General features: G+C 59.8%; 2 protein-coding genes across 4 annotated transcripts in view; one reads left to right on the top strand and one right to left on the bottom strand.

Annotated features, from left to right (window-relative positions):
* Nucleotides 1-499: 499 nt before the first annotated feature.
* On the top strand, nucleotides 500-12758 carry KCNC3 (potassium voltage-gated channel subfamily C member 3). The gene is given in 7 exon segments (XM_036307175.1): nucleotides 500-1396; nucleotides 5430-6537; nucleotides 8264-8455; nucleotides 8700-8719; nucleotides 8721-8826; nucleotides 11630-11688; nucleotides 12634-12758. Coding segments are annotated over 6 exon segments (2325 nt in total). The 5' UTR covers nucleotides 500-514; the 3' UTR covers nucleotides 11647-11688; nucleotides 12634-12758.
* Nucleotides 12759-16882: 4124 nt separating this feature from the next.
* Nucleotides 16883-21656, bottom strand: part of MYH14 (myosin heavy chain 14) — an 83064-nt gene continuing 78290 nt past the window's right edge. For 2 of the 3 annotated variants that reach the window (XM_036307096.1, XM_036307094.1), the window contains exons 40-42: nucleotides 19961-20069; nucleotides 17947-18119; nucleotides 17472-17625 (exon numbers count right to left, since the gene is read on the bottom strand). In XM_036307096.1, the coding sequence (XP_036162989.1) occupies nucleotides 17472-17625; nucleotides 17947-18119; nucleotides 19961-20069 (436 nt within the window). Of the gene's footprint in view, nucleotides 17626-17946; nucleotides 18120-19960; nucleotides 20070-21656 lie in introns of all 3 variants that reach the window. The other variant, XM_036307095.1, reaches the window with a different exon arrangement.

Raw genomic sequence — 21656 nt, 5'->3', positions numbered from 1 at the left:
CCAGATTCTGCTTATCTACTCTTTAGGTTCGGGCCCCCTGCTCTGTCCAATCAGAATGGTCTCTCCGATTGTGGCCCCGCCCCCTAGCCCCGTCTGTCACGGCCAGTCCAGCCTCTTTAAATAGCTTGGACTTGTCCCTTTTCTCTGCTCCGCCCCATCCTTTTTTTCAGTTATATCTAGCCCCGCCCCCTTCGTGCTCGGTGCTGCCAAGCCCGCCCACATTAGCGGTGCGTTCCGCCTTCTTAGCACCTCGGCCCGCCCCTGTTTTCAGAAAGACCCAATCGGTGTGTTTCATTTGCCGCCCCGCCCCATTCAGCTGGGCCGGGTTAGTGTCTCAGCCCTTCTCTCTCTCTGCTTCAACTCCGCCCCATCCCCCTCCAGGCCAATCACTTTCGTTGCTACTCTATTTAGGCCCCGCCCCTCATTTATAGTTTTCCCCCACCCAATCACGTCTGTCGTCCCCCTGAGTCCCCGCCCACCAAGGACCCGCCCCTCCAGCCCCGCCCCCCGTCCAATGCTGAGCTCAGTCTGCGTCTCGTCCTTCCGCGGGCGCCAGGGGGCCGGCAAGCAGCAGACCGCACAACCGCCGCAGCCTCCCGACTCCCCTCCGCCGCCGCTGCCGCCGCCGCCGCTGCAGCAGCAGCAGCAGCTGCCTGCGCAGCCCGGCCCCGCCGCGTCCCCGGCGGGCGCCCCGGCATCCCGCGGGCCCGGGGACCGGCGCGCCGAGCCATGCCCCGGGCTGCCGGCGGCGGCCATGGGGCGGCACAGCGGCGGCGGTGGCGACAGCGGCAAGATCGTGATCAACGTGGGCGGCGTGCGCCATGAGACGTACCGCTCGACGCTGCGCACCCTCCCGGGGACGCGGCTGGCCTGCCTGACGGAGCCCGAGGCGGCGGCGCGCTTCGACTACGACCCCGGCACCGACGAGTTCTTCTTCGATCGGCACCCGGGCGTCTTCGCCTACGTGCTCAACTACTACCGCACCGGCAAGCTGCACTGCCCGTCCGACGTGTGCGGGCCGCTGTTCGAGGAGGAGCTCGGCTTCTGGGGCATCGACGAGACCGACGTGGAGGCCTGCTGCTGGATGACCTACCGGCAGCACCGCGATGCCGAGGAGGCGCTCGACTCCTTCGAGGCGCCCGACTCCGCGGGCGGCGCCAATGCTGCCAACGCCGCGGGCGCCCACGACGCGGGCCTGGACGACGAGGCGGGCGTGGGCGGCGGCGGCCTGGACGGCGCGGGCGGCGAACTCAAGCGCCTCTGCTTCCAGGAAGCGGGCGGCGGCGCCGGGGGACCGCCAGGGGGCGCGGGCGGCGCAGGCGGCACGTGGTGGCGCCGCTGGCAACCTCGCGTGTGGGCGCTCTTCGAGGACCCCTACTCGTCGCGGGCAGCCAGGGTGAGCAGCGCTGTCGGAGCCCCCGTCCCTCTCCCCTCCCCACGCGCTCCCAGGCCCTCAGGGGCGCCCCATCCAACCCTCAGACTCCCACGGGCCCTCCAGCCCCTCCTGGGTCTCCCGCACCCCTTGGAACACACCCCCTGTCCCGGCATCCTCAGATGCTCAGGGGACGTTTCTCCAACCTTCTGAACCCCCCAGATCCCTCCGACCCTCAGCCCGCTTCTCTAGGTCACCCTGCCTAGGCCCTTAGGAACTTCCTCCTGGGCTCCTCTGAACAGCCTCACCCCCACCTTTCCTGGACCCCCCCCCCCCCCAGACCTTCAGAAGACCTTTCCCAGCCCTCGGTCACCGGAACCCCTCTAAGCTCCTTCTCACTTTCCTTGGGCACCCTCAGACCCTCAGAAGACCCTTCCCCAGCGCCCAGTTTCTTGGACCTTCTCCAGACCCTCAGAAGACATCCTCTGCTACTCCTCCAAGTGTTCCAAGCGCTGTGAAAACTGCCTCCCTTCCTTTGCCCCCTGCAGATCCCCTCCTGCCCCCTCTACCCCCCAGCCTCCTCTCCAGCCTTCACTTCCTCAGGCTCTCCCAACAGCTCCCTGCTGCCTTTTCCCTTTGCCCCTCTCCCTGGCTCCCTCCAAGTTAGAGTCTCCTGGCTATTTTTGAAATCTCCTGCTTCTTCTGCCCTCAAAGTCTCAAAAGGCGCCCGCACCCCAGTTTCAGAGCCTCCTGGACTCCTCTGAACCTCCAAACCACTTGCTCTGGCTAGGACACCTCCCCCTCCCGGCAACAATCAATCTTAGGACATTTTTACTCCTGGGACCTTCGGGACCCCTCTGTTCAAGTCCCTTCCTGCATCCTCCACGCCAACTCCCATCCCAAGGGCTTTCCCATAAATTAGCTCAAGACTTCCCCAGAGCCTTCCCTACCCCTCAGTTTCTCCTGACCCCCCCCCCCAATAATATGCTGATCCCCTCCAGAATGCCTCCTCTTCACCCCCAGATCCTCCCAGCTTCTCCCTTCCATCATTTACTGCACAGCCCACTCCCTCTCTCTGGGACAACCCCCTTGCCCCCCACCCTCCCAGCCACTTTCCTAGTAGATAAATCACTTCTGCTGCTGCTGCAGAAATTTAAGCTTAATCCTCGGACCTCCCTCAAGTTATCAGCCCCAAAACTTTCTTCTCAAAATAGTTCCTACTTCTTTCTTCCCTGTCGTGGCATCTTTCCTCCTGACCCCAGCCCTGCTTGCTCCCCCTTTCCCAAGTCTCCCCCCTGAGTGAGATACCCTCAGTCCAAAGCCCTCAGCTTCTCCCCCATCCCCAAGGTGAACAGAGAGCGCACCCCTCCAGTCTTATCTCCCTTGAAATTCCAGATTTTACCCCCTCCAGCTCCCTTTACTTCCCCCCAAAACTTTCATAACTTTAAACATTCCCAACTTCCTAGGCTAAATAGCTACCCTTCCCCCTAGTTCTCCCTTTCTCGTCCTAACTTCCTCCCCGTGTTGGAAGAGAGGAGAGCAGTTCAAAATGGGGGGAATTAGAGGGAAAGAGTAGCGACTTCAGGGACCCCTCCTAGCCTCCTGGGGACCCAGACACCCCGAGGAGCCGGTTCGGCCCCCTCCCCCCACCGTGCCGCGTCCTGAGCTGGGAAGGACACGGAGCCGCAGTGCCGCATTCACGCTGGGGAGGGAACGAGGGGGAGGGGGGCCCGGAGGCACCGCATAAAGTTTGGTCCCCAGGAAGCGCTGAGTTGGCGAGATTTGGGGTTGGGTGGGGATAGGTGCGGAGGACGAGGTACAGGAGGGACATGGCCCTAGATGCCCCCTCGGGCTTCTGAGGGCTCCTTCCCCCCCATGGCCTGGGGTGCCCTTCCTTCTTACTACCCCATTGAAGGGTCCTGAGGTGAGGCTAGATGTCCGGGACAGCTATGGGGGGAGAGGGGGTCACTCATTTACTCTGCAAGTATTTTTTGAGTGCCACAGCGTGCCCCATTCCAGGCTCCAAGTAGATAGCTTGGTAGAGGTAGGAGCTGAGACCAATGAGAAGTGGAGGGTGTCTACTATCCCCTTCCCCCGCCCCCCATCACACACTACACTCCCTTCTTCGTCATCTCTCCCTTCCTTGCAGGGACTTCATGGCCCTCTCTGCTTTTGAACCATCTGGGGGCAGAGGGTTAAACCAGTGCCGACGCTGTGCAGCCTCTACAGCTGTGCACTGCGGGGCCCATCTTCCTTTCTGTGTCCCGGGAGGGAAGGAGTTAATCTAGCTCCGGGCCCGCGGCCTCCCGCGACGAAGCGGCCTCCCGCGACGAAGCGGCGGCACTGCGGCTGCGCACCGCCGGCTCGGTCGTGGCGCCGAAGGGGTTAAGGCGGCTCCCAGCGGCTGCGGCTGCGCACTGCGGCGGGGGAGCTGTCCGCGGTGCTGGCCGCCGCGCCCCGCCCCCCGGCCAGGCCGGCCCGCCCCCACTGCGGGTGCCGCAGCCTGCGCCGCGCCGGGCTCGGGGCGGGCGGGGGAGCGCCAGGCATGCGCTCTGCGGCGGCCTGTGGCCTCTTAAACCACTGCGGAGAAACGGAGGGGGGCGGGGCGGAGGGTCTCCGCAGCCTGACCCTGGCCCCCCTCTTTTCTCTGCACCCCAGGTCCTTCCGCCTCCTCTTCCTCGTCTGCTTAGAGCCTCCTCTTTGCCCCAACGCTCATCCCCTTCCCTCGCCGAGGACTAGCCTCCGTCCCCTCTACGCATTTGATGCAGCCCACTGTCACCTGCAGGGGCCTCATCCACCCCCTTCTCCCCTCCGCAGGGCTTTCATCAGATCCCACAGCACTGTCTGGCAGGGCTCTAGTCATCCCCCGCACGGAAGGGACCAGGCTCGCCTCCACTCGCAACTCTGCACCTCTGAACAGCCCCTCACCTTTCTTTGGCCCTAGTCCTGCCCTTTCCCCAAGGTCCAGGCCCCTGACCCTCCCTTCCTTTGGGAGCTTTAAACCCCACCTCTCCTCATCGGTACCGCCTCCCCTTTTGCAGACTTGACACTTCACTTCCTTCCACCTTCAGGGCCCTAACACCTCCCTCCACTTTGTGGTTCCGCCCCTGCCCTGTCCTCTTGGGTCAGGGCCTCACCCAGCCTTCTCGCTTTTCTGGGGCACAGACATTGGCACCCAGGTCCTTAAACCCTGGCTCCTTGCCCCCCTCGCTAACTGATGCCCGCATCCCCTCCTAAGAGCTCAGACCTGACGGAGTTCCAGACACTGGGCCAAGCACTGTTTTTTGCGGCTAGGCTTTCTGTCTACTCATCTAATGTAATCCTCACAATAATCCTGGAAAAACTTGAGGTTTGGGAAGCTTAATTGCTTTGCCCAAGTCAGGCAGAGGGAAAGCTGGATTCACACCCAAGACTTTACTGTTAGCCGCCTCATGATTCCGCCTCCCCACCCACCTTCCCCCCATCCCCTTCCCTCAGCTCCAGGCCCACCTGCAAACCCTCTGAGATACAGAGCGTGAGTGATCTCAGTTTCTCCTCTCCCACCTGAGGCCAGAGATTGACATGGGGAGCAGGAGGGGGGGTGGTTTAGACCCATGGTCGGCAAACCGCAGCTCGCGAGCCACATGCGGCTCTTTGGCCCCTTGAGTGTGGCTCTTCCACAAAATACCGACTTCTGTGCATGGGCCATGAAGTTTCAATCGCACTGTACCCGCGCGCCCACAGGTGGTATTTTGTGGAAGAGCCACACTCAAGGGGCCAAAGAGCCGCATGTGGCTTGCGGGCCGCGGTTTGCCAACCACTGGTCTAGGCGACAGCCTGAGGCCAGCAATTGCTGTTTCCAGGACAGAAGTTGCTCATGTGCTGCGGCTACTGGGGCCAGCTCCTCCTGCGAGCCGGGGGACAGCTGCCCCATCTTCTGCCTTCCCTTTTGCCGCGTTAGTGGGGAGAGGGAAGCATTTGGGCTGGGAAAGGAGCCACTGGGAGGGTCCTATGGAGGTGGCTGGCTGACCAGATGCCCGGGTCACCTTTTGCCTTCTCTCTCCCACCTGCCCCGCAGTATGTGGCCTTCGCCTCCCTCTTCTTCATCCTCATCTCCATCACCACCTTTTGCCTGGAGACCCACGAGGGCTTCATCCACATCATCAACAAGACGGTGACGCAGGCCTCCCCGATCCCTGGGGCGCCCCCGGAGAACATCACCAACATCGAGGTGGAGACGGAGCCCTTCCTGACCTACGTGGAGGGCGTGTGCGTGGTCTGGTTCACCTTCGAGTTCCTCATGCGCATCACCTTCTGCCCGGACAAGGTGGAATTTCTCAAGAGCAGCCTCAACATCATCGACTGCGTGGCCATCCTGCCCTTCTATCTCGAGGTGGGCCTGTCGGGCCTCAGCTCCAAGGCCGCCAAGGACGTGCTGGGCTTCCTGCGGGTCGTCCGCTTCGTGCGCATCCTGCGCATCTTCAAGCTCACGCGGCACTTCGTGGGGCTGCGCGTGCTGGGCCACACGCTGCGCGCCAGCACCAACGAGTTCCTGCTGCTCATCATCTTCCTGGCGCTGGGCGTGCTCATCTTCGCCACCATGATCTACTACGCGGAGCGCATTGGCGCCGACCCGGATGACATCCTGGGCTCCAACCACACCTACTTCAAGAACATCCCCATCGGCTTCTGGTGGGCCGTGGTTACCATGACAACCCTGGGCTACGGAGACATGTACCCCAAGACGTGGTCGGGGATGCTGGTCGGGGCGCTGTGTGCCCTGGCGGGGGTGCTCACCATCGCCATGCCCGTGCCCGTCATTGTCAACAACTTTGGCATGTACTACTCGCTGGCCATGGCCAAGCAGAAGCTGCCCAAGAAGAAGAATAAACATATCCCCCGGCCCCCGCTGCCCGGCTCACCCAATTACTGCAAGCCCGACCCGCCATTGCCGCCCCTGCCTCCCCCTCACCATGGCAGTGGTGGTATCAGCCCCCCGCCTCCCATCACCCCGCCCTCCATGGGGATGACGATGGCCGGGGCCTACCCTCCGGGGCCCCACTCGCACCCCGGGCTGCTCAGGGGGGGAGCGGGTGGGCTCGGGATCATGGGGCTGCCCCCTCTGCCAGCCCCTGGGGAGCCCTGCCCGTTGGCTCAGGAGGAAGTGATTGAGATCAACCGGGCAGGTGAGGAGCGGGCATGAGGGGCTGTGGGGGCACAGGCGGAGATGCGTGGGAGGAGGTGGGGAGGTTTTGAGGGGGGGCAGGAGGCGGGTGCCCGAGGTTCAGAGAGACGGGATGGTCAGCAGCAGAGAGGGGAGAGAAAAGCGAATAGCAATTGCTGGGGCCAGAGAAGTGGCACAGAGGTAGACAACGACAGAGAGAGAGATTTCCCGTGAAAGCCAGTTTTGGGGGGGAACAGACTTGCAGCCTAATATTCAGGGGGGCCCAGGGGAGAGGGTCTCGTACGTGAACCATGGGCTGGCCAGAGAGGAGACCAAGAGACGGTTTCAGCGTCTGAGCTTCCCGGAGGAGAGCCTGAGAAAATGGTCCCAAAGCCACGGAGTCTGAAACTAAGAGACTGTCCCTGAGAAGGGATGGGGGGCGGAGACGGAGGGAGCGGTGAGCGGTCGGCAGCAGGGAGTTCAGGCTGGAATAACAGCGAGACCAAGAGAGGAAGTAAGACTTAAAACTAAACACGAAGAGTCAGAGGGTGTCTAGGGGGGACCGGCCGGAGGGTGGAAAGGCCACGTGACAGGACAATGACTTGGGACCCAAGGCCCAGACTCGGGCTCTGCAGAAAGGGTCTGGGAGAGTCAGATGCTGCCAAGAGGAAGAGGTGAGACCAGGGCGCTAGCGGAGTGGACTGTGCCTGTGCCTGTGCCTGTCCCTCCCCCAGGGGAGCTGCCTCCGAGGCAGTGACTGGGGTGTCAGTCTGGGAGGAGGGAGAGGCCGGGGGGCCCCACCCCCATGTCTTAAGTAGGCCAAGAAAGGGAGCTGGGCCGCCCGGCCCCCATCTTGCTCCCTCAGCCACTGACCCAGTTTCACACCAATTAAAAATAGCCCGAGTCAGAGCCTGGGGACCCCCACTCCCCCCTCCCTCATCTGTCACCTCCTTAACCCTTCCCCACTGTGTCCTTTCCAGCGCCCAGCCATCTACCCCAACCCACACCCTACCCCAGTCCTGCCCGACCCAGTTCACCTGACCCAACGATCCCCCCAACACTCTGTCCCAGCCCCCTTCCCAGCCTCCTCTTACCCATGTCCTCCTCCACCCATCCCTCCAAATGCCCAGCATCCAACCCCAGCCTGCCCTTCCCAGCCCTGGCACCTGGCCTGGCTAGCACTTCCTAGCACTCAGCACCCTCCTCCACTCACCTTCATCCAACCCTGTCCCCTAACCACCTCTGCCTACCCTGTTGTCCTCAAAACGCAACACCCTTCCGCCCTGGCTGGTGTTTCCCAGTGGTTAGAGCGCCAGCCTGTGCTCGGGTTCGGGGTGTCGGGTTCAATTCTCAGTCAAGGGCAGGTACCTGGGTTGCAGCTTGATCCCCTGTGTGCGGGAGGCAAGCAGTTGGTATGTCTTTCTCACGTCGATGTTTCTCTCTCTGTCTCTCCCGCTCCCCTTTTCCCTTCCTCTCTCTCTAAAAATCAATGGAAAAATATCCTCAGGTGAGGGTTAACAAAAAGAAACTCAACATCCTTCCCCAGTGACCTGCTCCCCAAATCCACCAGCCATGCCCCCTAACACCCTGCTTCCAACTGAGCCCCTCCTGTCATCTCCTGGCACCTTGCCCTTGAGTCATCTTCCTGCACCTGAGTCCACCCGCACCCCATCCCTGTTGGTCTCACTCTGCCCTGCGTTTCCACACTCACCCCTTCCTTTGTGTCTCTGTCTGACCCTGGGACACAGATCCCCGCCCCAACGGGGACCCAGCAGCAGCTGCGCTCGCCCATGAGGACTGCCCAGCCATCGACCAGCCCGCCATGTCCCCGGAAGACAAGAGCCCCATCACCCCTGGGAGCCGGGGCCGCTACAGCCGGGACCGAGCCTGCTTCCTGCTCACGGACTACTCCCCTTCCCCTGATGGCTCCATCCGGAAAGGTGAGGTGCCCTCCACTGGCCCCCGGGACCCTCCCTCTCTCGCCTCCCCTAGGGGAGGGGGGAGAGGGGGAGAGGGGGGAGGTGATGGACTTCCCTTTCCCCATTCCATGGCCCCAAATCTCCTTCCCAGAAGCGCCCCCCCTGCCCCCGCTCCCCAAGTTTCCTCACCACTGATCCTTCACCTGTCTTTATTGCATCTCCATTTCCCCCGCCCCGACCCTCTGGCCTCTTCCCCCACCCCCAGCCACCGGTGCTCCCCCACTGCCCCCCCCAGACTGGCGTAAGCCAGGCCCCCCAAGCTTCTTGCCCGACCTCAACGCCAACGCTGCGGCCTGGATATCCCCCTAGTGGACGAACCCCCTCCCCCCGGGGTAAGTAGCTCCTGTCCTCTGAACCCCCCCTCTTGACTAACCCCCCTGAGAACATGCAGCCCCCACTGACCAAGACTCCCGCCCCTCACCATGAAGAGCTCCATCTAATTAACCTTCGGCCCTGACGCTGACCCCACACCCGCCCGCCCGGACTTGCCCGCCCCTCACTAACCCCCTGGAACTGACCCCAACCTTCCCACCATGTGCCTGACCTCCCAGCCCTCCTGACTGACCCATCCTCACTCCCATCAACGCCTCTCTCCCTGCCTCTCCTTCTGGGTTTTAAAAACTCCACCAAGAAAACGGGGTACATGCCCAGGATATTCTTGGGGTGCAAGATGGGATGAGAAAGACTCAGCCACCCAGTCAGTCACTTGTGAATTGGCCAGCTCACAAAGCACCCACAGGTCCCGCACAGACGTCAGTGAGCAAAGGGGCCTCCCCTCCCCGGGAGCCCCATGTGGGAGAGGCAGACGCAGTCGGAGAAAGTCGCTGTTGAGGTGACATGTGGAGGTGGCGGTGGCACAGGTCGCACGTACAGTCAGAGGGACAGGCAAAGCCCCGGGTGGGGGAGCCACAGGAAAGGCTTTCTGAAGGAATTGGTACTCGATGGGGACGTGGTCCCGTTAGACCCATGGTTCTCAACCTCTGTCCCTTTAAATACAGTTCCTCATGCTGTGACCCATTATTTTCGTTGCTACTTCATAACTGTAACGTTGCTACTGTGATGAATCGTCATGTAAATATCTGATATGCAGGATGGTTTTAGGCGACCCTGTGAAAGGGTCATTTGACCGTCAAAGGGGTCGCGACCCACAGGTTGAGAACCGCTGCGTTAGACTGTTGTGACCGGAGAGCACAGCAAAGCCAGGGACCGACCAGGCTAGGAGGTGGCCATGAGGCAGGAAGGCAGGGCTGGCTGAGGGCCGGGACCTTGTTCAGGGACCCAGGAGAGCAGCGCAGCTCTGGGCCCTTGGGGATTGGCGGTCAGGGCCGGGGAGGAGACCAGGACAAGGGTCCGCGGGGACAGGACACGTCCTGAACCTGGTCAGGGCTGTGGGGATAGAAGGGAAGGGAGGCAGAGAGAGGGAACGGGAGGAGAAGGGCTGGGGACTGGCCTGGGACCTCAGGGGACACAGTGAAGAGAGTTGTTCGTCAGTGAATCATTCAGCAAACACAGCCCAGCACTTACCACACGCCCAGAATTTAACATACCTTCTGTAACCCTCACACCACCCTCGAGAACCCCTAGCTCCACTCACCCACCCATTCATTCATGTCACAACTGACTCCTAGGACACCGTAACCTAGTACTGCACAAGGCAAGAACCTGCCCTCAGAGTTGATACTCTAGAGCCCAGGTTGGCACACTCCAGCCCAGGGGCCAGCTCTGTCAGCCAGCTGCTTTGTAAATAAAACTTTATTGGAACATAGCCACTGTTCTGCTCCAAGAGTGGACTAGAATAGTTAGGACGGAGACCGTGTGGCTCACAGAGCCGAAATGTTTACTACCTGGCCCTTTAAGGAAAAGCCTGATGCCCCCTGATTGGAGGAAGCAGAAATTAAACCCAGTAAAAAAAAAAAAAAGTCTCTGGTTTGTGGAAGGGCTTTTGGAGGCGACATGAAACCTAAAGGTGAAAAGGGCCGGCCAGGCAGAAGGAACAGCGAGTGCAAAGGTCCTGAGGTCCCCAGTGGGCGAGCTTGGTGCTGAAAGGGAAGTGAGGCCGGAGCTGAGCAGCTGAAGGGAGGGGGTGCGGACCGCCTGTGCAGAAGGAGCAGGAGGGTGTTGGCCAGGGTGAGGGGCTGGCCTGGCCTTAAGAGTGAGGAGGAGCCACCTGAAGGAATTTGACCCATCACTTCCTCGTTCCACAAACACCTGCAGACGCTTCCTTAGAAATAGAGACACATTCCAAATCCCCGCAGGCAGCCTAAGGAGAGGCTGGAGTGGGACTTGGGGAGCCTCCAGGACGGCCTTGGCTAAGCCCCCTTGTGTCACAGAAGTTCAGGGAGGGCCATGACCGACCCAGGCCACACAGCAGAGGGAGGGCAGCCCAGGCTTCTGGGTCAGACAGAACCGCGAGGGGGCTGTCTGCTCTTGTTCCGTCCCTCCACCTCCTTGTTGCACCCCCCGCCAATCTTCATTGTCATCTCATCACCAGCCCCTCCCGCTCCCATCTCACCCCTCTCCCTGCTTGCACCCAGTCCCCTTCCCACTCTTTGTCCCCCTCCTTCAGGTCTGGATGGGCCCCTTGGAACTGAGGGGGGGGGGGTAGGGGTGGGGGTGGGAATGTGGGTGAGGGAGGGCTGGGGTGGGCTGGGGGTGGGAGGTCTCTGCTTCTCTTGCCTCTGATGCCGAAATCCATTCATTGAACTCAAATAATGGCTGGAGCTGATGGGGCTGACTGGACCCTGGACCCCCCTTCCTCACCCTCCCCCCCCATGGCCCGCCCTCCACTGTGTCTCCCCTCCCCCGGAGACCCTTCCTCCTGGCCTGTCCCCCACCTGCCCCAGGATCGCCCCCTTCCTCATCTTCCCTCCCCAGCCACCGGAGTATAACCCTGGACACGTGCTCCCCTTCCTCCCCAGCCTTCTTCCCCCCCCCCCCCCCCCCCCCCGCCACCCCGGAAGCTCCTCCCATATTTGATGTCTCTGGCCGCCCCATTTCACTGCTCCCCTCCCCCCGGAAAACACTAGAGAGGAGGAAGAGATCCGGCTTTTCTCCAACCCCCAACAGTGAGACCATGTTGGGGGGGTTCCCGCGACCGCCCTCCCCCGCCATGACTCTGTGTATTTCTGTCCCCAGCTCTTGTCACCGCCTGAGGCCTCGAGAGACCCTCGGCCCCCCCTGCCCCTTCCCCCCAGGTTAGCAATGGGCAATGGCTGGGAAGGGGTGTCCCTGAGGCAGTGGGCTCCCGACCCCTCAGGCTCTGTCTCCTGTGGTCTAGACACGGCGCTCTGCCTGGAAAAGCCCCGGGCGCTGGCAGGCGCCCCCCAGCTCCGAGGACCCCCCACCCGCTCCCTGACCTTAGCACCCATCTCAGGTCCCGGCTGTCGGGACAGTTAGGACCTTCCAGGCAGAAGGTTCCCATTGAAACTCCCTGAGCCCCTACCGTCCCTGCCACGCCTCCAGGTGAGCCAGCCTCTGCCCCTCCGGCTGCTCTGCAGCGACTGCTCTGCAGCTGCGGGGCCCCAGGGGCGCTGCGGCCAGGTCCCCCCACTCAGCCCCTCACTCTCTGCAGTAGGTCAGCTCCCCCTGCAGCCCTGCCCGCTCCCTCCCCGGCTGCTCCCCTGTGGCTTCCACCGAGCTCCCGCCCATGCCCCTGCTGCCACCATCCGCCTTGCTGCCCCCCCTTTATGCCTCAGATGAGGGGGCCTACGGGGGGCGGGTTTTGGGGGGGCGGGCTGCGTGGGGAAGGGATGGGTGGGGGAGGCTCGGCGGGCGCCACCTGCCTCCTAACCCTGAGTCTCTCCCCCCTCCCCATGTCTGAACCTTTCTCCTCGATGCGACTGACTGTGCGATTTGTTCACTTCTCTCTCTCTCCATCTCCTTGGCCCGCCTCTGTCCGTCTCTGCCTCGCCCTGTCTCCTGTGTCCTGGTGCCTGCCGGCCTCTCTCTCTCCCATGTCTCTGCTCTCGCCTTCTCTGTCTCTTGCTTTCCCTGCCGCTGTCTCTCTCTCCATCTGGTATCCTCTCTATCTGATTCTCTCCTGCCTCCCTCCCTCTGTCTTGGGGTCTCTCTGTCTGTGGGACCCTCCCCCTGCACCCTTACTCCCTGCTTCCTCCCCGTGTTTCCGCCCCTCCCCCCAGGTTACGAGAAATCCCGCAGCCTGAGCAGCATCGCGGGCCTGAGCGGGGTGTCCCTGCGCCTCGCGCCCCTAGCCACTCCCCCCGGCTCTCCCAGGGCCGCCCGCCGCGCTCCCCCAACCTTGCCCTCCATCCTCTAGCGCTCCCCTCCCCCCTGTGGGGGGACTCGGGGGTGACAGGGAAGAAGGTCAAAGGAGCTGGGGGTGGGGGAAAGGGTTTTTTAAAAAAATCAAAAGTCATTATAATATGCAACGGAGACGACCACGCCAGCAGACACCCCCGGGCCCCTCACCCCGACCTGGGCCCCAGGATGGAGGGGGAGGGGCCAAAGCCCACGCCCTCCAACTCTCCCCCCACCCAAATAAAGCCTTCTCAGGTCTCCATGAGCCATAGGACACCCTCTCCCATCCACTCGTGTAAATACGTCCAAATTATGCCAATCACATTGGGGGCACCTCCCCCTACTGTGCATGCTCCAACCTGGACCCCTCCCCCGACTCCACCTCAGCAATAAGCGCCAGGGGCTGCATGCCACGCGGTTGAGGGCAGGGGCATTCTGGGAGGGGGCGGACCTCGAGGGGGTCGGGTGGGGCTGCAGGAGGGTCTCCTAGCCTCTTACCCTTCCCCGCTGGAGGGCAGCCCATCATCATGCATTGATTTAAAAAAAAAAAATTAGCGACAATATGGGGGAAGGAGGAACAGTCACCCAGCCCCAAACCCCAGCTGAGCTCAGATAGTAGAAGCGGGGCGCTGCGGCCAGCTGCTCCCTCTGCCTTTAGGAGGATCCCTCTGGTGAATTGCACCCTGTCATCCCCACCCCCACCCCCACCCCCACGGGATCTGCTCGCCTCTGATCTTGCTGCATGGACTCAGACCTCCCGCCCCAGACTCCTGGGATGTCTGGCCCTAGCACACGAAATTCCCCGGCGCCCCTCCGGGTCCCCGGGACATGAGCCCTGCACCCAGAATTCCTGGCACCCCGCATCCTCCAAACGCCCACGCACCCCTGGAACTTAACCCCTGCACACAGATGCTGCCCCAACCAAGCCCCGCCGCCAGCCACTCCCTGGAGTGCATCCCGGCGCCCCAGGCCTCCAAGGGGCGCCCCAGCCTGCAGCTCACTCTCAGCCTTTGGGATGCTCCAGAACCTCCTCCGACACCCCAAATCCTCAGGCCTCACTCCACCAGACACCCCCAGATCTCTGCCACCAGACATCCACCTCAGGTTCCCCTGCCGCTAGGATTTCCAAGACGGGCCCGGCCTGTCTGCAATTCCAGGGAACCTGATCTTTGCAGGGCACCCCGTTTCTTAGGCCCAACCCCGCCCCCCAACATGTCTTCCCTTGAATGGTACCCCCTTCACGGACACCAGTGCTTCCCAGAGGGTCGTGTTCGTGCCCTTGACGTGCTGAGGTCCAGGCAGTGCGAGGACAGACACCCGGGAGCTGTGTCTTCCCCGAGAGGGTCTGCCCTTTGGGGCGCTTGGCTCACAGGCCAGTAAGTCCAGGTTGTGCTGCGCGGCCGGCCCGGACGCCGTTTGTTTAGGTTGAGTGTCTCCATCCAGAGGCTGTGCCGGACGGACGGACACTGGGACATCGAAGCTTAGGAAACAGCCTACCCACCTGGGCGGGGACCCCAGCCCGCCGATCCCCGCGATCCCCGCCCCGCCCGCGGGTGGAAAAATCACTCCTCACACCCCATCCTGGCTCAAGGATGCGCTACCTCCCCCACGCCTGGAGGCCACACCGGTCCCAGAATCCTTAGAGAAACCCCCTTTCGGAGCTGGGGGCCCGCAGAATTAGCAACCTTCCTCCCTGTGCTCCCACAGCCTCAGGAACCCCACCCGAGGGTTGGGGGGGTGTCACTGAGCACGATTCTTGATGCAACGATTCCTATGCAAGGGGCACTTTGAGTCCCCCCCATCCTTCCCTCGGACCCTAAACCCTGGCGAATCTGGGGTGAGGGGTGGGGCAGGTTCTGCGGGGAGCGGGGCGGGGCAAAGGGCTAGGGGCCCCAGACACCAGGGTACGGGGGTGGGGACTGATTATATTGCCAAAGGGTTTAACTTCTTTAAAAAAAAAAAGTCCCCCCCCTCCCATTCCCCAGACCCTCACGGAAGACGAACGGTGCGGGGGGAGGGGGCGAGGGTCTTTTCCGAAGGGTACAGACCTCTTCCCTCCGTCTCCCCCCTGCTCGCCAACCTGCCACACGTACCCAGCTTTTTAGTTCAGCTTTTAAAAATAACTACGATCATGACAAGCCTCTACAAACACGTGATTCTCATCCCCCAAGTCAATAAACAGCGTGGGACTCGGGGAGGGAGGGCGAGCTAAAGGGACGACTTCCATGTCCCGCTCCCTCCTCCCCCTCCCCCCCACCTCCGCCCGGCCGCCAGGGTGCCCGCAACTGCACGCATGCGCTGCATGACGCTCCCCACTCGCATGAGGCGCCCTCCTGCGCTCGGGACGCACGGGCACGGGGCGGGGGGCGGGGCGGGGGGAGAGGATCGGATGGCGGGGGTCCCCCCGAGCTCAGCGGCTCCCCTCCCCAACACACACAGCAATAAGTTTCTCTCACTCCAACGTGGGCGGGGCGAGCCTGGCCTGTCCAGGTGGAGGGGGGGTGGCCAGGGGGCGCTCTCAGGGATGGGGGCGGGTGTCCGGAGTCAGTGTGGGGAGGGGAGGTCTGCAAATCGTCCAACTCTGGTGCTAATGGCGGGTCTTCTCAGCCCACCCCCAGGGCAGGGAGGGAGGGGTCGGCAGGCCCCTCCCCCAAGCCTCCCCCACGCCCACCCTGGGTGCATGAACCGCCCGATGCAGAAGCTGCCGCATGTGTCACCCCCCAAAAGAAAAAGTGTCATGCCCCCTTCCGCCCGCCCTCTCATTCCCCACCAAGATTAAAGTTTCCTTTTCATTTAAAAGCTGCGTCCTGTGTGTGTGTCCCGGGGAGGGTTGGGGAGCTTTTGGGGGTCCACAGAGGGATTGGGTCTTCAAGACATGGGGTCGGATGCAGCGGTTCTCAACCTGTGGGTCCCGACCCCTCTGGGGGGTCCAATGACCCTTTCACAGGCGTCGCCTAAGACCATCCTGCCTATCAGATATTTACATGACGATTCATAACAGTAGCAACATTACAGTTATGAAGTAGCAATGAAAATAATGTTATGGTTGGGGGTCACAGCATGAGGAACTGTATTTAAAGAGCCAGAAGGCTGAGAACCACTGGAAAGCAGCATGCATGGGTGTGCATTCTGGGGGCCCAGAAATCCCCTTGAACACAAAGCTCTCACTTTGTGGTTTGGGGGTGAGTGCCTGCCTACACCCTTAACTGGGAAGTCTGAGGGCCCCTGGATGATGGGAGCTCCTGAGTGAGGGCGACTAGTCCCCAGGAGAGGAGTGACCTGGGTCCCCAGTGTGTGCTCAGGGCGAAGGGCAGCATGCTCCGAATTGCTGACTATGAAGACAGTCTGTGTGGGTTCGACTTCGTAGCTGTGTGTCCTTGGGCAAGTCTCGACCTCTCTGGGCTTTTGCCACTCTAAAAGGACAAGAAGGGCCGTGGCCACTTTGGCTCAGTGGATAGAGCGGTGGCCTGGGGACTGAAGGGTCCCAGGTTCCATTCCGGTGGCACATGCCTGGGTTGTGGGCTTGATCCCCAGTAGGGGGCATGCAGGAGGCAGCCGATCAATGAGTCTCTCGTCATTGATGTTTCTATCTTTTCCTTCCTCTCTGAGATCGGTAAAAATATGTTTTAAAACAATAAAAGGCCAGGACGGCGTGATCTAGTCATTCAGCAACTATATTATGAAAGCCAACTAGGAGCCAGGCACTGTCCTAGGTGCTGGAAAGCAAGGCGATCCTCGCCTCTAGAGGTTGTGCTGAGAACTGAGACAAATGTCTGGTGTGTGTTCAGCACCGCTAAATAGCCGGTCAGGATCATGGTCACGGACTCAACAGTCATCAATGTCATTGTTTTGCAAAGACTGGAAGGTCAGCCAGAGACCAGAGTACAGCAAGCACCCCTCCTGCCTCTCCTGGTGTAGAGTGAGGGGCAGCGCAGCTCTGAGCCTCGGCCTCCTCCTCTGTATAATGGAGGCAATGCTTTGAAGGGAGGCTGGGGTGTGGGGCAATGTCCAGTACCAGGAGGTCCCCCACCACTGGCCAGCTGTGATCAGAGCCAGCAGGTGGAAGAAGTCAGTGCCCCTCTGGACCCACCAGAGACCCCCCCTGCAGGAACACACACCACCCGGGCGGGGTCCAGTTGGGGCTGGAGTTTATTTCTGCCACAGCTGGAGGCTGCAAAGTCAGGGAGACCCCTCCAGCCCCCACAGGGACTCTAACCAGAGCAGACTGTGATCACACAATAGCAACAGAAGGGAGGGCAGAGCACGGAAAGAGTGGGATGAGACAGGCCCCCTTATCCTGCTCCTCTGCAGGAATCAAAGGCTGGGAGTCCTGGGAGACGGGGCGGGGTGGGGGGGGGATGGGGGGAGGCCATGGCCCACCCTGGCTGAGGAGGGCAGGGGGGCCATGCTCCTTTCCTAATAAAGACCATTAACATCTGAAGTAAGTATGGGAGCTGTATGGGTCCACAGCGTGCAAACTACACCCGAATTTCCACTCCAGCGAGAGAGCCCCAGTCCTTTCCTCCTGCTCCCCACCTGGGCTCTCCAGTGTTCTGTGTTTACGGAGGTCTCAGGGGGCCCTCTGGGGTGCGGTTGATAAGTGGGTAGTGCCAGCAGGTGGCACCATTTCCAAAGTGCAAGAAGCCACAGGGTGGGTTCATGGGACCTGCACCCTCCAGGGCCAGGGAGGGAGGGGCTGATGGCTCGGAACAGGGAGGGGTCACTGGGGCTGCACTTCCTGGGGCCCATCAGACTCCGGGGGCTGCGGTCCAGAACCTGGCTCTGCCTCCTCAGCCTCCTCATCTGATGCCACACCCTCCTCCAGTCGGAACACCTGGCGCACTGTGCGGGTGGTGAAGGTGAGGGGCCCGCGTCTGTGGGCAAAAGGAGAGATAGGGAGAGGTGGAGAGAGATATCATAAAACGAGAGGGGAGAGATGAGATGGGAGGAATGGAGAGAGATGGGCAGAGGGCAAGGGTGGGGGCAGAGAGAAATGGGGGAACACAGGGACAGAGAGAGATGAGGACAGAGGGACTGAGAATGATGGGGACAGAAGACCAAAGAGATATAAAGGGACAGAGAGTGAGGGGAGGTCTGAGAAATGGGGGACAGGAGTTTATGGAGTGAGGGGAGGTCTGAGAAATGGGGGACAGGAGTTTATGGAGTGAGGGTGTATATGTGCAGGGCGGCCATACCGGAGCCGGTTCCTCAACGTGGTCACCTCGCGGTTCATGGACTCAGCAGACTCTGTGACATCCTCCAGCTCACGCTGCAGCCTCCGACGACCTGCCTGAGCCCTGGATGCCTCTTCCTCAGCCTCCTCCAGCTGCCGCTTCAGCTGCTTCACTCGAAGGTTCCCCTTCTCCAGCTTGGTGGGAGCAAGGAGGCCAGGTCATGCCTCTGGGTGTCGTCCTCGTCCTCAGGCATTGTTCTTATCACTCAATCTGCCCCACCACCCAGTTCTTCTCCGTAGCCACACTGGTAATCTTTTTGCCCCAAACTCACCAAGCTTATTTCCATACCCCAAGGCCTTTTCACCTGGCGTTCCCTCTGCCTGTCTCTTCCTCAGGCTCCAGGTATCAATTCACATGTCCCCTCCTAAGAGAGGATTCCCCAGTCCTCTGTGTCTCCCTTGCTCTTCGTTCTCTTTTTTCCTTCATAGCCTTTGTCACAATCTGTAATTATCTCTGCTTGTTTATTGATTCCTTGTGCCTTTCTTTTTCTATGCTGACAATGTGAGCTCTGTGAGGGCAGGGACCTTCTCTGTGTCATTCACAGCCATATTTCCAATGCCTAGCACAGTGCCCAACATGTAGTGGGTACTGTGGAATGAATGGTGAATACAGCTGAGCTTTTAAGGGCACAGTGATACTATATAGAGCAGTGGTCGCAACCTTTTGGACCTCATGGATCACCAGTGGTCTGTGGACCACCGGTTGGCAACTGCTGTATAGAGTCTGACACACCTGGAATCTGACCCAGGCTCTGCCTTTACTGACTGTGACTTTGATGAAAATTATATCCCCTTTAAAAGTTTGTTTCTTCACCTGGGAAATCAGGCTAGTGAGAGAACGCAAGCATGTATTTTTTAAAAAGCGGTATTTAAGTAGTGGTAGTGAAAACCTGGTGCGGGGAGGGTAGGGATTGGGAAGAGGGGGAAAAGGAGAAACGGCAGATATGTGTAATACTATCAACAATAAAAAATACACTAAAAATAAAGCAAGTGGCTCAGTGGTTGAACGTCAACTCATGAACCTTTTGGTCACTGGTTCGATTACCAGTCAGGGTTGTGGGCTGGATCCCCAGTGGAGGGTGTGCAGGAGGCAGCCGATCAATGATTCTCTCTCATCAATGTTTCTATCTCTCTATCTCTCCCCCTTCCTCCTTCTAAAACCAATAAAAACATCTTTTAAAAAAAGAACTTAAGCCCTGGCCAGTTTGGCTCAGTGGATAGAGTGTTGGCCTGCGGACTCAAGGGTCCCAGGTTCGATTACGGTCAGGGGCATATGCCTTGGTTGCAGGCACATCCCCGGTGGGGAGTGTGCAGGAGGCAGCTGGTCGATATTTCTCTCTGTCCCTCTCCCTTCCTCTCTGTAATGAATCAATAAGATATATTTTAAAAAAAAAGAACTTAAAAAGGAAAAGCAGGTAGCACAGAGCTTGGGACTCAGTAACTGCTCAGTATTTAAGAGCATGGGCTCTGCAGCCACTGTGCTGGGATCTGAACCCTCACTCAAGATCTTTCTAGCAAAATACTTCTGAGCAAAATACCTCTGAGCAAGTTGCTTCACCTTTCTGTGCCTCAGTTTCCTCATCTGGACACGAGGGGAAAAATAACAGTATACTACCACAGTGTTCTGATAAGAAATAAATGGACAACCTAGTACGTGTTTAGCAGAGTGCCTGGCTCATCGAAAGCACTCAATAAACAGTATGTGTTATTTTAGCCCTGGCCTACCCTCTCCTTGGCTGTCTCAGCTCCCAGAAATCTCAGCTTTCCTAGATTCAATATTTATGGATCACAAAGCCATGGACTCCAACCCTCTGCGATGGCTCCATGCCCCGGATGGTATCTGCATTAGTTCCAGTCCAGCAGCACCTGCACGCTGCCTCCTGTGATGGGAACTCGCTGCCTCCTGAGGTAGCGTGTGCTATTTCTCTGTCAGTGGTCCCCACCCCGACTGCTCCCGAGTGGGGTTAGCCGCTCACCTGGTCCCTGAGCTGGTCGGCCACCCTCCGTTCCTCCTCCACCTGCAGCACCACCTCTTTAAGCCGCTTCTCAGCTCTGCGCACCAGTTTGCCGGAGAGGATGCGCTCCCTGGAGAGAGGCGTGAGGGGAGAGTCAGGAGAGCCACACCCTGAGTTCTGTCCCCTGGCCTCATCCAGTGGCTGCTGTCTTGTTCTCCAACTGGCCTCTTCCTGCTTTCCCACCCCCAACCGACTCCCACAGTTCACTCAGCCATTAGCACCCAGGCTCCCCACATCCTTGGCTTCTACTAGGGTGCCTGGTGTTTTCTTTATTTACTAGAGGCCTGGTGCACAAATTCATGCACCAGTGGGATTCCCTCAGCCTGGCCTGTGGGACCAGGCCGAAACCAGCTCTCTGACATCCCCTGAGGGGTCCCAGATTGCGGGAGGGCGCAGGCCAGGCCGAGGGACCCCACTGGTGCATGATTGGGGCCTAAAAGGGACACAGGAGGTTGGCCAGCCGGGGAGGGACCGAGGGAGGACTCCAGGGCATGTCCAGCCCATCTCGCTCAGTCCCAATTGGCTGGAACCCAGCAGCAAGCTAACCTACCGGTTGGAGCATCTGCCCCCTGGTGGTCAGTGCACATCACAGTGAGCGGTTGAGCGGCCTTAGCATATCATTAGCATATTATGCTTTGATTGGTTGGACGGACAACCAGATGACTGGACATTTAGCATATTAGGCTTTTATTATATAGGATTTTTAATATATTTTTAAAATTAATTTCAGAGAGGAAAGGAGAGGAAGAGAGAGATAGAAACATCAACAATGAGAGAAAATCATTGATCAGCTGCCTCCTGCACATCCCCCACTGGGGATCGAGCCCCAAACCTGGGCATGTACCCTGATTGGGAATCGAACTCTGACCTCCTGGTTCATAGGTCGATGCTCAACCACTGAGCCAAGGCGGCTGGGTGCCTGATGTTCTTTAAAGCGTCTCCATCAGTTTTCTATAACCCACTAGGCCACCCCCCCTCAACTGTATGTCCCCTAATCCTCCACTCAGAAGCTGACCCACTGACCACTGTTCCCTGGTCAAACCATGGGCACTGTCCTGGCTCCTTGTGTCTCCTTTGCCTCGTGCCCCCCAGCCCCCAGCTTTTCAGTACCCAAACCCTGTCCCACTGCCCCCTGCACTCTGTCCTGACCCCTCCTCTCTGTCCTCACAGCCTTAACCCCCAGCTTAGACCTCATCCCACCCACCTGACCTTCCCTCCTGGGCCGGGAATTTTCTTTCTCCCTCTGTCTTTTCTTTCTCAATGTTCTTCTCTGACTAGGGCCCTGAGCGCCTTTAACACTTTCCCTCCCTCTTGGAGCTTTGACTCTGCCATGTGAGCAATCCTGGGCCAGCCTGGAGCAGAGACAAGTTAGCCTCGTTGTCCCAGGTGAGACCTTCAACATGGGAGAGCCAGCCAAGATCAGCAAACCAATCTAGCTGACCCTCAGGTGAGCAAAGGCGCATGAGTGAGACCCTGTAGGCTCAGAACAGCTGACCCAGCAGCCAGTCCAAAGACTCCTGAGCAATAATAAATGGTGGTGGTGGTTGTTGTTTAATGGGCAAAAGACTTAAACAGGCAGTCATTTCACAAAAGAGGTGATCCAAAATGCCAGTAAGCAAATGAAAACGTGTTCAATCTTATTACGCATGTGGCAAAT

This window comes from Myotis myotis, unplaced genomic scaffold, assembly GCF_014108235.1.
Source record: "Myotis myotis isolate mMyoMyo1 unplaced genomic scaffold, mMyoMyo1.p scaffold_m19_p_45, whole genome shotgun sequence".
NCBI lineage: Eukaryota > Metazoa > Chordata > Mammalia > Chiroptera > Vespertilionidae > Myotis > Myotis myotis.
Note: the sequence above shows the minus strand (reverse complement) of the source record. Positions and strands in the feature narration are given on the sequence as shown.